Source organism: Drepanopeziza brunnea (assembly GCF_022702325.1).
Source record: "Drepanopeziza brunnea f. sp. 'multigermtubi' strain 214-2 chromosome Unknown ctg1, whole genome shotgun sequence".
NCBI classification, from domain to species: domain Eukaryota; kingdom Fungi; phylum Ascomycota; class Leotiomycetes; order Helotiales; family Drepanopezizaceae; genus Drepanopeziza; species Drepanopeziza brunnea.
Window position 1 is genome coordinate 5,564,799 of NW_027094064.1, and position 14,023 is coordinate 5,578,821.

At 51.1% G+C, this 14,023-nt stretch overlaps 4 protein-coding genes across 4 annotated transcripts; 2 read left to right on the plus strand and 2 right to left on the minus strand.

Moving 5' to 3' along the window:
* Positions 1 to 307: 307 nt before the first annotated feature.
* Positions 308 to 1,452, plus strand: L3040_001129 (uncharacterized protein; the record flags this gene model as incomplete). The annotated part of the gene is made up of 4 exons (XM_007293143.2): positions 308 to 864; positions 984 to 1,085; positions 1,148 to 1,285; positions 1,353 to 1,452. The coding sequence occupies 4 exons, from the start codon at positions 308 to 310 to the stop codon at positions 1,450 to 1,452; spliced, it is 897 nt and encodes a 298-aa protein (XP_007293205.2).
* A 493-nt stretch (positions 1,453 to 1,945) lies between these two features.
* Positions 1,946 to 3,624, plus strand: L3040_001130 (uncharacterized protein; the record flags this gene model as incomplete). The annotated part of the gene is made up of 3 exons (XM_066155436.1): positions 1,946 to 1,987; positions 2,243 to 2,667; positions 2,718 to 3,624. 3 exons carry the CDS (start codon positions 1,946 to 1,948, stop codon positions 3,622 to 3,624), a joined length of 1,374 nt encoding a protein of 457 aa, XP_066013452.1.
* Positions 3,625 to 4,283: 659 nt separating this feature from the next.
* L3040_001131 (uncharacterized protein) lies at positions 4,284 to 6,851 on the minus strand (the record flags this gene model as incomplete). The annotated part of the gene is made up of 1 exon (XM_007293145.1): positions 4,284 to 6,851. The coding sequence occupies one exon, from the start codon at positions 6,849 to 6,851 to the stop codon at positions 4,284 to 4,286; it is 2,568 nt and encodes an 855-aa protein (XP_007293207.1).
* Positions 6,852 to 9,940: 3,089 nt separating this feature from the next.
* L3040_001132 (uncharacterized protein) lies at positions 9,941 to 14,014 on the minus strand (the record flags this gene model as incomplete). The annotated part of the gene is made up of 3 exons (XM_007293147.1): positions 9,941 to 12,129; positions 12,183 to 12,908; positions 12,958 to 14,014. 3 exons carry the CDS (start codon positions 14,012 to 14,014, stop codon positions 9,941 to 9,943), a joined length of 3,972 nt encoding a protein of 1,323 aa, XP_007293209.1.
* Between the last annotated feature and the right edge of the window lie 9 nt (positions 14,015 to 14,023).

The window sequence follows — 14,023 nt, forward strand, 5'->3', positions numbered from 1 at the left end:
TAAACAGAGTCAGTCACAACTCGATTCACAGGAAATTCCCAAGCAACTCCTGGCAGACTGGATGAAGCTAAATTAAGGCTTTCTGTCGCTCGTGTTTCGGCGTTGGTCGTCCGCTTTAGTAGGTACTATCGGCGAAAATCACTCCTTGTCAATTAGTATGCTATGTATATAAGTATCAGCTATGAAATATTCTGACAGTCCATGCCATGTAAAGCTTCTCCTTCCCTCATTTTGACACCTGAGACCAATTAGTCGTTGATAGCCAGCCAAATTGTCGCTTCTGTCCTGTCCGTACTTTCTGCCCGTCATGCGTTCCATTTCCACACTCGTCGTCGCCCTTGCGAGCGTATACGTCGCTGGTGCCGCACAGAACGAACTCCAGGAAGTCACGAACTTCACTGCTGGACCTACCGGCGCCAAGATGTACATATACGTCCCGACGACCAAGCCTTGCCTCGCTCCGATCGTGGTCGGGATTCACTATTGTAGCGGCACGGCAGCACAGTATTTCACCAACACCCAATACGCCAACCTCGCCGACGATAAAGGCTTCATCGTCATCTACCCAGAGGCTCCCTCGTCCGGACGTTGCTGGGATGTCTCCTCGACGGCGTCATTGACTAACGGCCAAGGAGGAGACAGTCAGACCATCGTCAACATGGTTGACTATGCTGTGAAGAACTACGGCGGCGATCCAGACCGGGTCTTTGCCACCGGGACCAGCTCTGGGGCTATGATGACCAATGTGCTTGCGGGTGCCTATCCTAACATCTTCAAAGCTGCTTCCGCATACTCGGGCGTTCCGGATGGATGTTTCGCCGTGGCGGGAGCTGCTGCTGGGAGCGACACGCCAGGTTGGAACAGGTCAGTATCTCTCCTATATCTTGGAAGAAGGGAAGAGAAAAGGGAAAAGAAACAGAAAAAACCAATAAGCAAGGTTCTTGAGATGAACGTAGCACAGTGATGCTAATGTTGCCGAAAAGTGAATGCTCTTCCGGAAAGTCGATCAAATCCGCCCAGGACTGGGGAGATCTCGCGAGAAGCTACTATCCTGGGTACACTGGTCCCAGGCCAAAGATGATGATGTAAGTCAGCTTGGCTCGAGGAGAATGGCGAGTTGGCGGACTGACGGCGACGGCATGAACAGTTGGCACGGGGATCAAGACACCATCCTCGCATACCCCAACCTGGCCGAGACTTTAAAGCAATGGTCGAACGTGCTGGATGTCGAGTTGACGAAAAACACGACGGATACGCCCGAGTCTGGGTATACTGAAATGATGTAGTATGTGATGTGCATGCATATCCTTCATCCCCGATACTTGCGGAATCCGAGACTAACTCTGACAAAGTGGTGATGGGACGAAGCTGCTTGGCTACTCTGCTAAAGGGGTTGGCCATTCGGTTCCTGTCCATGCGACTGTTGACCTCGCTTGGTTCGGCATTGAATAGCGCAGGTAATTACTTGCAAAAAGGAGGAGAAGGCCAAGATGGAAGATGTGACGCAAGCGTTGCAAAGCGTTGGATGAGTGATATGTATGTATGTTCATCTGTATATATGTAACATAATATTGAATTAGTGACATGTCCAAACAGATGTCAAGGCAATCTTTCCATCCCACGACAGTTCGTCGGTAGACACGTGATTTGAGGGAACCGAACCGAGGTGGGCGTTGAAACTTCAAACCGCTCACTTACTTACCTACCTACCTTACTCATTAGAAGACAGAGTTGACCGAGGCCTCAACTGCAACTCTCCTCATATCACCTACTCACTTAATTAGCCTCGACATCCAGTACCCAACGTCAATTATCCAATACTTAGATACAAGAAAAGGACCGTACGGACTTTGTCGACGTCTAAACTTACTTCCCATCCCTTGCTTCTCGCCTGCGTCTTCCATTCGATATCAAAAGGTCTCAGTCTCATATTACCAACGTGACCATGTCCTCTAAGGAACAAGAATCAGACTCAGACGACGCGAAGGTAGGGACTTGTTACTAGCAATCTGTCTTTTCCAAACCTTTTGTTTTGCTTTTATATACCATCTGCCGTCAACCTCCGACTATCGGCGCAACCCTCACTATCGTCCATCCTACCTTAGCCGTTGTTCTTCTTGTTGTTATTTTTGTTATCTTTATCATTGCAATGACCATGTTGCACCGTCGAACAGAGACGGTCGTCGCCGCTGATGATTTTCCGCGGCATATCTACACCAAGAGACTGATATATAGATGCCAGTCCGTCACTCCCTCATATCCATCTCCATCCTTAGCCACTCCGCCTCCACCTCCGCCAATACATTCCTACGTCTCTCTCCGAACCATTGTACTTCTTGCGCTGCCTCTTCTGTCTCTGCTCGGTGGCTATGGAACCTGGGCATTAGCATCCTCGAACGGCACATTCGAAAACATCTTCGCCTTGATTGCCTCCAAGGATCCGAAGTTTCCTGGCACGGATGATCCGTTGGTAGATACCTACACGACAATCCCGTGGCTGGACAGGCAGTTGACGATCCTGGTGACCTTCTTCGCCCCGGTCGTGTACCGGGAAACCGGAGCCCTCACGTTGTTATCACGCTATGGCATTGGCCAATTTGGAGGAGCCTGGACTTTGATAGTCATGGAGGGCATGCGTGTGGGCAATCGCTGGAGGGCCGTGAGTTTGTAGGTACCTACAGCTGAACAACCGATAGTCACTGACTTACTTGGTGAAGTGTCGCCACGATGGGACTTATCTTCCAGAACATATCATACACAGTCACTGTTCCGATATGGCTCTTCTTGCATCTCCTAACATCACCAGTCGCCCGGCCTTTCCCAAGCAATAGCATACACGCCAACAGTGGCCTGCTTATCGATCCGTGGGACCTTGTTATCCTACCATACTCGGTGGCCATCAGCTTCCTCCTCCCATCAATCCTCATGGCGCTGCACCATCCCAGCGTGGTATCGACACGCACACACCAGCAACTCATTGCTTTCTGGCAGCCGTTCCCCCTCTGGACAGTGATAGCACACTTCTTCCTCCGCGGCACTGCACGCTGGCTGTCCGGCATCTTCCACAGCACCCGCACCAAGCAGGACACCTCGCGGCCCACCGAGGCGCCTGGAGCATCGTATCTGAGCAACGCAAAGCACGTCTACCGATTCGTGCTGTTCCTCTGCATCAGCACTCACGTGCCAACGTTCGTGCTCGCCCTCCTCCCAGCCGGCGCGGTTCCGGCCTCGATGCCCAGCCTCGCGGCCCTGGCATCACACTCCTTCGCCTCGGTCTACGTCCCCTATTTCCCCGTCCCCTCTTACCGGGTATCCTCCCTGGCTGAAGGCGTGCACACTTTCCTCGCCTGGGACCTGCACATCGGCTCCACGGCGCTGCTGTGCTGGGCAATCCTGCTCCACAGGAACGCGACGACGGAGAGGGCCAACGAGGACCCAAACGTCAGTCTGCCGATCTACAGGGACTTGCTGCTGGGCGAGAGGATCGAGGACGGGCTGGCCTGGAGGAAGTTGATCGGGAAGGTGACCGTCTGGACCCTGCTGGGGGGACCCATTGCCGCCGTGGCCGTGCTCTTGTGGGAGAGGGATGCGATTGTGAGGCGGAAGATCAAGCAGGGGGTATGATGGTCGTTTGCACCGGGGAGGCCTCGTATCTCAAGTAATGATTTGTCCATCTATCTGTGTGTTTCCGAGCAGATTAGAGAGCGGGTTTGTTGCCCGTCCGTATTAGGGCGGCATAGAGAAATGAGTAAGAAGAATCTACTCGCAATTCAGATTCCGGCACGGCGTGGAGGCTTAGATGTAGGGGTAAAGTAAAGTATTCATTCATTCATTCATCCACTCATTCATTCCGTTGCGTGAATTTCCTAGACGTGAGTGGGAGACGACCCCAGCAACAGATTTTGAACCATCGGAGACGACACTTCCGCTGCGAAAATGCACATCGACCAGGTGACGGAACGAAGGAGCCAGTGACGAGAAGGAAGGAGGAAGGATAATGGCCAACGAGAGGTGCCCCGAACGAGACAAGAAAGGTACCAAAAAGGAGCACTAGTCGAAAGGTATTCGGCGCTCGTTCAATTCGGGCTACAGATGAATGCATGCTATTTTGACCAGCCACGAAAGACCAGCTCAGCCAACTCCAAGAAATGCCGCCCTTGTCATATCGTAGCATCATTACCCTTGCGTCTATAGAAAAATCCATCCCAAAGCTGCTATTTAGGCATCATCTCCCGCCACAAGAACAGGTCTGCACTAATTGGTGACCACCAAGATGGCCCACCTCAAACCTCAACCGCGCTCTTCTTCTTCCTCCCAAACCCGAGGCCCTTTCGCGTTCCGCTCCGGGCCATTCCACTGTTGGCGCCATCAAAGCCAGTGAGCGCCTTCTCCTTCTGCTTCTCCCGCTCTCTCTCATCCGCATAGCCCTTCCGTCTCTCCGCACGCCCCTTCTCAATAGTATCCTGACTCAGATGACCAAAGCCGTTTCTCCTCTTATAGCAGGCTTCCATCAACCCATTGCAATCAATCAACTTCCTCGGAATAGTTTGGACGACCTGAAAGATCTCCATTGGGTCGGAAACGGCTTTTATCTCCGCCTCGCCAAGCTTGAAAACAGTAAGAGCAATGCGGAAGAGAGTCTTGCTGCCTTCGCAGAAGAACGAATCCCACACTCTGAGAGTGGACTCGATGGGAAGGGTGCCAATGAAGCAGGACATGAACCAGGCCGTGGTACATAGGGTGATAGGGGGAAGTCGGAGAGTTGAGGGCGGCAGAGAGGAGCCATCAAGTTCGCCGCCAATTTTGGCCCAAATCTGAGGCATCATGTCTTTGATACTGGTCATTAGGACACCGAGATCGACATTCGCTCCCTCAAGATTCAGTTCGTGGGTTCCGGGAAGGTAAACACCCGTGATGATATTGAGCATCCAGAATGCCTTCTCCTCTTCCATGAAAAGTAGCAAGAGACCAGCGAGGAAATTCAGCGACTGGCAATACCCAATGCGAGGGTTGTAGATGGAGAACGCTTGTAAGACCCGGCGCAGGGCTTGTAGGATTGGCGTCTCGGGCTCGACTTGCTGGCTGTTACGAACTTCACCTGGCGACAGAGGTGGTGGGTCAGGTTTGAATCTGATATTGTCGGGAAATGTACGATTGAGATCCCGCTCGATGATTTCCGCATCAGTCTCGGTGACTTCCCCTGCCGCAGCTCGCTTGACAAGGTCTTTATACACGCCATAGTTCTTCGCTACCATCGCCGGACCACCAGCATACCAAAACCACGCATCGCCTCTCCAATCCGGAGGGATGCCTTTCCGGATGAACCGTTTCACTTTGGCGGACTTGGCCGGGAATCGAATAGGTCGATCGGTAACAAGGCTGTTGTCTTTCAGAAGTGCAATCCATTTTTTCCGCCGCCGCGCTAGATACTCGGTGTATGGACCGTTCCAAGCCTCGTACTGCTCCAACGATATGTGTTGTGTCTTCTTTCGAAATCCGTACCGGTCCCTCGTCTCATCAAATACAGCTTCTCCGGTCACTGATCGCGTGGGACTCGAGGGTGGCTGATCCGCGAAATAACCCTCCTGGATCTCCAACCTTCCACTCGCGGTAGACTCATCCTCGCTCGGCCTTCCAACCACGTTAAATATCTGATGCGAGTCCCGTACTATCATGGCATTGTCCGGTGCCATGAGCGAGCCGTTCAACGCGGGCGGGTACGGAGCCCGAAGTACTTCACTCGGTGCCAGAGTTTCTCTCGCCACCATTGGATCATGCATAGCCTCGTGAAGCCCTGATATCCTCTTCTGCTGTGAATCTGCCGTCTCCGGTCTCAGCCCATCGCCATCCTCCACTCCCGAGTCGAAGCCGCTCTCGTACATCCCGATTGCATCGTCCACGCTCATGCCTTCATCTCGCCCAAATATCGAAGTTGCCGAACTGCTTTTTGTCATTACGCTGCTTCTCTCGGTGCCACTTGTTCCCATAAAGCTCGAGTTCGTGGTCAAAGCGGAGCGGAAGCTGGCTCGGACCTCTTCGTCATCGAAACCGGTCGGTCGAGGAAGAGGGTCTCGCCGATGAGCCGAGTAGTTGCTATCTGGCCGATTCACTGCTTCTGGTAGATTTGCTGCCTGCCGCGGTCGATATTGTGCGCTATGAAGGTTACGCTGGCGGGAGTAAATCGAATCTGGTGCGTGGTAGTCGGGTATTGACGCTGAGGGTCGTAGTTGGTACGCCGGAAAATTGTTGGGTGACTGGGAGGAAGAGGTAGAGAAGCCTCTATCTCGAGGTGAGCCCCGCTCAGCCGGGGCTGGTTGCTCGTCGTGGGCTGGCAATGGAAAGGATGCCGAAGGTTGCAATAGAGGCTTGGGGGAGTGGTTCCTGCGCCGTACGCTCGGCTGCCGAGGGCGGGAGAAGTTGTCCGTCACATGGAATTCCTGGCGGTCGGAAGTCTGGCGGTCATCGCTCGAATACGTTCTGTAGCCATTGTTCAATGCGCGAAGCCTGGAGGCCTCAGATGGCTTTTTGTGCAGACTTTGGGGAATCGGCGGCGGCGCGGTGAAAGACCGGGAAGTGTAGGGGCGTTGGGCGTGGTCTTCTCTTGACACGAGAGGAGGCCATTGAGCTGTTGAAGAGGAGGGGGGAGAGGGAGGGGAGGAAGGGGTCGAGGTCGAGATCGAGGTCGCCGTCGAGGTCGAGGTCGGGGTCGAGGTCGAGTCCTTGGGTGCTGTGCGAGGCCGGGAAGGATACAGACTCAGCTTCATGCTCCGCTGCCTCTTGACGTGCTGGCTGTCAAAGTCGGGCCCTTTGTATACCGCCCCAGCTCCATGGCCATAATATGTATTCGCCATGACCAATACTGACTCCCTCCAATTCGACCCGACTCAACTCCTCGACGACTCAGCCCAGGCTAGGCCAGTCCAGCATGCACTGCGCAGCTCGATGTAGGGTGATGATATAGATGTGTATGTATATAAGTGTGTAAATGTTTTTTCTAAATCTCCTGGACGCGATGTAAGTTTTTTTTTTTTCTTTTTTCGACCGTTCTCGTCCGGGGCTCGAAATGGTGGGTATTGTTGGTGAACGGTTGTCGATCTGGGCACATTGGGTGCTTGCAGACGATGTTCAGTCGGAGTCGGAGTCTGAGACCGAAATGTCTCGGACGCTTTGTGTTTGTGATTTCGTGGTGCTCGTGCAGTGCAGTACGGTAAGGTCCGAGTCCGAGACTGAGCCTGAGCCTGAGCCTGTGAGCCGGAGAATCTGGGCAGCCATTCTTCTCACCGCCTTCCCCCCGGCAGAAAAAGTCAAGAAAATTGGAATCTGGAATTGTGCATTTGCGGAATTCTGAACGGGATATCGCAGATGGACTGACTGTACTGGTATTGTAGATAGGAACAAAAAGAATGATAGCACGATCAGAGCATATTTTTCAACCTGTTGATTAAGTAGCTCGAAGGTATCCCCAGGAGACCATAACCCACGGTGGTATTCAGACGGCGCTCTTGCCTGAACCAGAGAGAGGCGGATCGCCAAGATACAAGATATTAATACCTGGATCACGACGCCATGCAAAAGGATTGTAATTTCAAAACATATAACAGCAGGCATTCTCAGTCTATGGTCGTTATGTCTCATGTGCTTCTGCATATGCCTATACAAAGCTCCAAATAATGTAAGCTCCAAACAATATATAGCGGCAAAGTCAGCTAACTAACTGACTACCGACGGATAACAGCAAACCACTTTTCGTATTTAGTTAAGGTAAAGAATTCAAGTGCTTTTATGCAAGCTTAATTGAAACGACGCTCGCGCTTACGTGAAATGTCATTTGAGCGCTTAAAACTTTAGTATAGTACCTCTTTGGATGATGGGCTTGCAGGTGTATAGTCAAATAAGCCAATCGCTATACCCGTAATACGAACTTCGTTATACTACCTATAAGACAGCATATAATCGAACATAAGCTTATTTCCGGCCACGCTTTTTTCAGGGCTCCATCAAATCACCGTTTGTGGATATAGGGTGAGACATTGACATCACCTCGTGACCCATAAGCCATACAGTAGCTTCTCCCGCCTGCCTGGGTTGACGCCGCGTCGCCGAACACTGCAATCGGAAGAGCCACAACTTTGGGAATATCCTTTCCTTTGATCAATTGACTAGAAGGCACCACCAAACATATTCCTCTCGCAACCACGATATCTTCTTCAACACTGTATCCGTCGATCGGAAGTCCTCGCAGCACCTCCTATACCTGTTCTGTTTACAAGCAGCCAGCCAGCCAGCCAGCCAGCCATCCAAGCAGGGGTGTGTCCTTGTTTCCACTACGAGGTAGTCGAGCCTAGTTGTACTATGGCTTTACAATACTCCTTTTCCCAAAGGAGCCTTGTGTTCTTATTGATATCCTTACACATACAACACTCGAAGCGTACTTTACACTTGTCGGAAGGAATTCATCTAGATCCTACTGCCGGAACGTTCATCACCTCGGGATATACTAGCATCAATACGAGCAAGCAATCACACCACCTCTGAATTTTCAGCCGCGATTAGACTCGCACGAGAAAGGAAGGCAGAGGAAACAAGAAAGGCACCAACGAAGTCGGGAGACATGGAAACACAACAGCGTATACGAGCTGAACGAGCTGAACGAGCTGAACGTAAGCGAATGCGCGCCAGGGGCTTCATAGAGCATAGAACGCGAATCAGGAGATGCTAGGTCCTAGGCAGTCCAACAGCCAAACACAGCGTTTGAAAAACGCTATCAAGTAGTGATCAATTCTTGATCGAGTGTATACAACCGTTTCTTATACTACTGTTTTATAGCAATAGCGATGGAGGCCAATGCTATGTATATGTAGCCCTGGAGTCCGCGCGGGTAAAAATCGACTCTTACGATTGCTCCCTCTTTAAATCAGATTAGAGTTTCCACTTGAGTCCGCGGAGCTCGAAATTTGCCCATTTCTTGGACTTGCATGTTAGAGGTTGGGATAATGCAGATGGATGATGCCGTAGATGCATCGAGTATATATGTGTACGACAGAACAGAAAATCTGTACCACCAGGATCGCGGATTTGTCGCATCCGAGGAAATACGAGTGAGCGCGGACGAATTCAGACCAGTCCAAATCAGAGCAGATAGCTGGCTAAACCTTGTAGATAGCCAATCAGAAAGTTCGCTTTCAGCTAGCCAAATACAGAATGAAATCCTGTAACTCTTCAACAACGTCTGCTACCTCTTCCGTCAGCTGGCCGCTCATCATGTCGTATATCCAAGGACTGTAAAGAGATGTCTATCCAATAACTCCGCCTCCACAGGGTATCCATCAGCTTCCCTCCCCAAACGCCAAAATCAGACTCCAGTACGCCCCCAAGAAACAAACGATTCAGCCACTCGTCTCTCACAGTCCATCCCATCTCACCGCCTCGAGTGCCGGGTTTTATCCCAAAGAGTATCCTTTGCTTCTAACAGACGTTCGAATGTTCGGAGATTCATCTCATAATCTCACAATTACAATCCCAAACGGCTCAATGCGTTTACTCGGTCCTCAACCCATGATTGTCTGGGTGGGGTCGCTGGCCGGCTGACCAATGATGGCGATGGTGATGCTTCTGATGCTGGTGCTGGTGATGGCGGCGGCGGCGGCGGTGGTGGTGACGATGAGAGCAGCTGGAGGGCCAGCCGGAACCTGGCATCAATTAATCAGCATGGCCAATAGCCAGCTAGGGGAGTCAAGGCAATCAAGGGAATCAAGGCAATCAAGGCAATCAAGGCAGTCAGGGATAGAAATGTCATGGATAGAGACGTACGGTACCGGCCCTCCGAACTGGGCATCCCCTCTTCGGAGCTTCATTTTTCTGCTGGGCAGGCCGTAGGACACTGGAGTCCTCGCTCGAAGGTTTCTTGGAGTACACCGAGCGCGCCGGTCAGAGAGGCCTTTCAGTCGTCGTCCATTGCTTCTAAGTCAGCCTCATTGGCGATGCTAGCCGTGTCCTCCAGATTCGAGGTGTGACCGGCGATTTTCAACCGCTTGATGATCGATGCGTCCGGCTTCTGGATAATGTACATGGACTGAACGACAGTATGTGTGGCCTCGCTATCACACATGGCTTTCAGCTTGGCAAGCTGCCTGCCCGCCATCCACCAGACGAAGCTGCTGACATAGAGTCTCGAGGGATTGTAAGGGCGTTTGTAGTTAGCAAAAGATGCAACTGCAGTGGACGCCTTGAGCAGTTCCCAGTTAGACAACTGCGAGTTATCTCCTGGAGTGGTCATGAGCATTCTTGACACGCTTGTCTGTTGACGAGGTCGAATATCGCGGAATTTCTCGTAAAGGTCCTGGGAAAATACTGCAAAATCGGGCACCGATTCTTCATCCTCTCGGCTGTTGGGGTTGCGTTTGGTATTGCCGGCCTTCTGAAATTTCTTGGTCCAGATGTCTTTGAGGCCTTGAATGTCCGCTTTCAGGTCGCTCAAGAGCTTTTCGCCTTGAGGATCACCGGAGAACTCATCTGCAACCTTGAGATAATATTGCGCCAGATCAAGATCCCAAAAAGGAGGCTGGCTGATCTCATTCTTCTCCTTCCTGGTGTCGTCGCTATCTTTACCCTTATAAAAGTAGCCGATGGCTCTCTTGCCGGTCTCATCGGCCACCCATTTCAAATAGTCGATTATATGATCCGCGCCAGGCTTTGGATCATCTGTCTTGTAAAGAGGTTGTGCTGGTGTCATTGGAACTTCTGCTGCCTTGAAGGCCGCCCATTCGTCTTCGCCAAATATGAACCCTTGTTTGGGCTGATCGACAAGGTTGCTCAGGAGCTGGCTGAGAATCCTTGATTCCTTAGTATCAACACTCCTCTGCGCATAGCATACTCTTTCTTTGAAAGTGGTGCATGTACCGAGTAAGCCTTGCCTCATGTTGAATTCGAAGCTGCGCTTGAGGAACAACGATATACCGTCCTCGTGGCTTAGGCCACGCACGAGGTCTTTGTAGGTCGTTTTATCTTGTCGAATGAGGCCTCTGGCAACTAAATCAATGGCCTTGGGTACTTCCGCGGTTTCGAAATTGTCTACGATAGCAGGCTCCCAGCACACCCATGCCACATCACCATCATAGTCGCCACCACTCAACTTGTCTGCTAGGGCAGGATACCCCTTCACAGAGAAAATAATGACATCTTTCAGACCAACCAGCTCCTCTCTGATGACGGCTTTAACCTTTTGGATATCACTAACAAAGTGAGCAGGTGATCTTGCCACTAGTATTTGGCTTCCACTGGGTGAAGCTCCTGATAGTCCAGAGACATTATCGACGAATGATGAGAAGTCGATATAGACTTCCCCTTCCTCGAGGACTCCCCAAAAGTCGGGCACCATGTAAGCATAAGTGGATCGCCCCACGGTGATGTTCAATCTTTTCTTCAGTTCGTCGATTCGTTTCGTGAAAACCTTCTTTGCTAGATCCTCCATAAATCTGATGCCCTTCGGATGAAAGCCAGCATCGAGCAAAATGTTTAGACGCTCTTCAAGAACGTTCGGTAATCCAGCCTTGTAGCCAATGCTGCCCCTCTCGCGCTCCTTCATGTTCGGGTTGCTGTCGCGGACCCATTGCCGGAATAATTGTGGATGGTCCCTTGCCTCCTGTATTTCCTGAACCCTCAGCTGCAGACCGTGCTTGAGTATATCAGAGAGGACTCTCTTCATAAGAAGTTTGTCCTTCGCCCGGTCCATCAATATTGGCAGGAATTGGAGATTAAGATCGGCAGACTTGAGCGGGCCTGAGCACTTCGAGACTTCGAAAGTGCGGTGACTTTCATCATCTGACTCTTGGTCGCCTGTTTTCTTTCGAACCCATTTACGCTGCGACGGATACGTTTCAATCCAGTCATCTTGGCCCGTATAATGGAGATCGGTAATCCACAGACCCTTAGCCTCACCAATGCGCCCCTGAAAGGCAGCTGGGAGATATGAGAGGCCGAGGGTCTGCGTGATCTTCAATGCTAAACTTGGTGACATCCTTCCGGCACCGTCGTTCATCACGTTCTTAGGATCGCCAAAAGTGATATTTTGAGCCATGATCTTAATTTGGTCCGGCATGAGCACCACAGTTGATTCAGTTCGAGAGAGCGCTAATGGTCTTGTCAGCAACAAGAAATATATTAAGTACAAAGAAACAACGTACCCAGCGTTGTCCTATTAAACAGTTTTAGATACGACTCATGCTCGTTCCCTTGACTAGGACGGACACACTCAAGCAATTTCGGGATAGATATCTTTGGGCGGTCTTTACAACCATCTACAGCGAAGAAGAATACTCGAAACGCGGCATCTACACTCTCTACATCCTTCACCATCAAAATTTGTTTTTTCGGACGCTCCTTGTCCTTTACCATGAACGGCTTCCAGCTTCTTCCTATAAAGCGATGAGTGGAATCGACCAACCATTCAATGATGATCGATGGCCCCCGTTCCCCCATGGCTGCCAAAGCGCTTGGTATGTTTCGTCCAGAGAGCTGTGGAATACAAATTTCCAAGAATCGATCATGTCCAAATCGACGGCCAAGTCTATAGGATTTTTCCAATTTTAAAGGAGACAACTTCAACTTGAAGAATGTTTCGTCCTCGTCCGGACTGAAATGAAGCGATGCAGCCAATACTACTGCACGAAATCCACTCTCGTATTTCTCTAAGGCACTTGCCCACGCTTCTTTACTTGACCGTTCCGGAAAGGGCTTGTCTCGTAAGACTTCGAGGCCGCGAAGATGTGCCCAGAGCGTCTCATAGTCTTTAAGACTTGCATCAACTTTGCCGTTGTATTTGGATATCGGGACATCAGCGTGAAGAAAGACCCGGGCCACTTCATATACAACACAAGGCAAGGCGCGACTTAGGCAACGGGGCAAGGCAGCTATATAAGTCAGGCGAACACTTGATAATAGGGGAAGATATGAACCCACGAAAAACACCATGGAGTTTCTCTTTGAAACACTCTTCGGCTTCAAGCTGAGCCTCGCTCAACTCACTGTCTGGCATGAACCTACTTTGGCCAAAGTCAAACTCTGATAAATTCTGCGAAAGCTCCTGTTCTGCTGGGCCTGCCGGATTAGCAGCGGCGACGATGATCTCGTCTTCTGTTAGACCCATCAAACGCGATTCAAAGCTACTCGATTGATAGTCAGAGCTATCAGGAGCGTTTTTGTCATCCTGCAAGGTAGTGAACGCGTCCTTGGTCGGCTGGCTTGCGTCAGGGATCGTAGTTTGAGAACTTTGACTTGACGAGTCTTGCTCTTTCTGTGAGAAGACGGAGGTTCCAACTGTTGAGGCAAAACTGGTATTGGCGCTCATGAGATTTCGAGACTCTGATCTTCTACCCGGGGGTGCCATTGTAGATGGCATCGATTGGTGCGGTGGGAGGTTCGATTCCCGTATTATCTCCCTCGAATTTCTTTTGGTAGTGGGAGCATCAGTGAAGGATTCTTCCCGGCGTCGTTTCTCGCTGTTTAACCTTGGACCAGGGCTAAGGATACTCGAAATTGGGACCTTCTCTACCTGCTCTAGTTCCTTTCTGTACTGCTCCACCTTCGACTTGATGGAAGGTGGGCTACCACCATTGAGTCTGTGCCAGTCTTTTTGGTAAGAGAGGAAGATCTCGAACAGGCATTGTAGCAGTTGCTCTCGTTCTTCCGCATTAACGGGCCTCCTCTGTCGACGGGTTGCATCAGGAATGGTCCCTCGTTCACCTCGTGGTTTGTGTACCCAGCCTCTGTAGATCACATCGGCTTTTTGGGTGAACTCTTGATACGCCCTGTCGAATAGGCTCTTGTAAAAGCAGAACTTGATTGTCGCGATACATTTCCGGCTGAGAGAAGTTGGGCTTAAAGACTCGTCGTCGATGTCTAAGCGTAAGTCCCACTCGCCGCATAGAAGGTCGATCCTAGTCTGCAGGGTCTTCTCATCCATCGCTGTGATCCGGCGGCTGGGTGTGCCCGGAGGTTTGGCAATATTGGGAGCCATGGTGCCGGC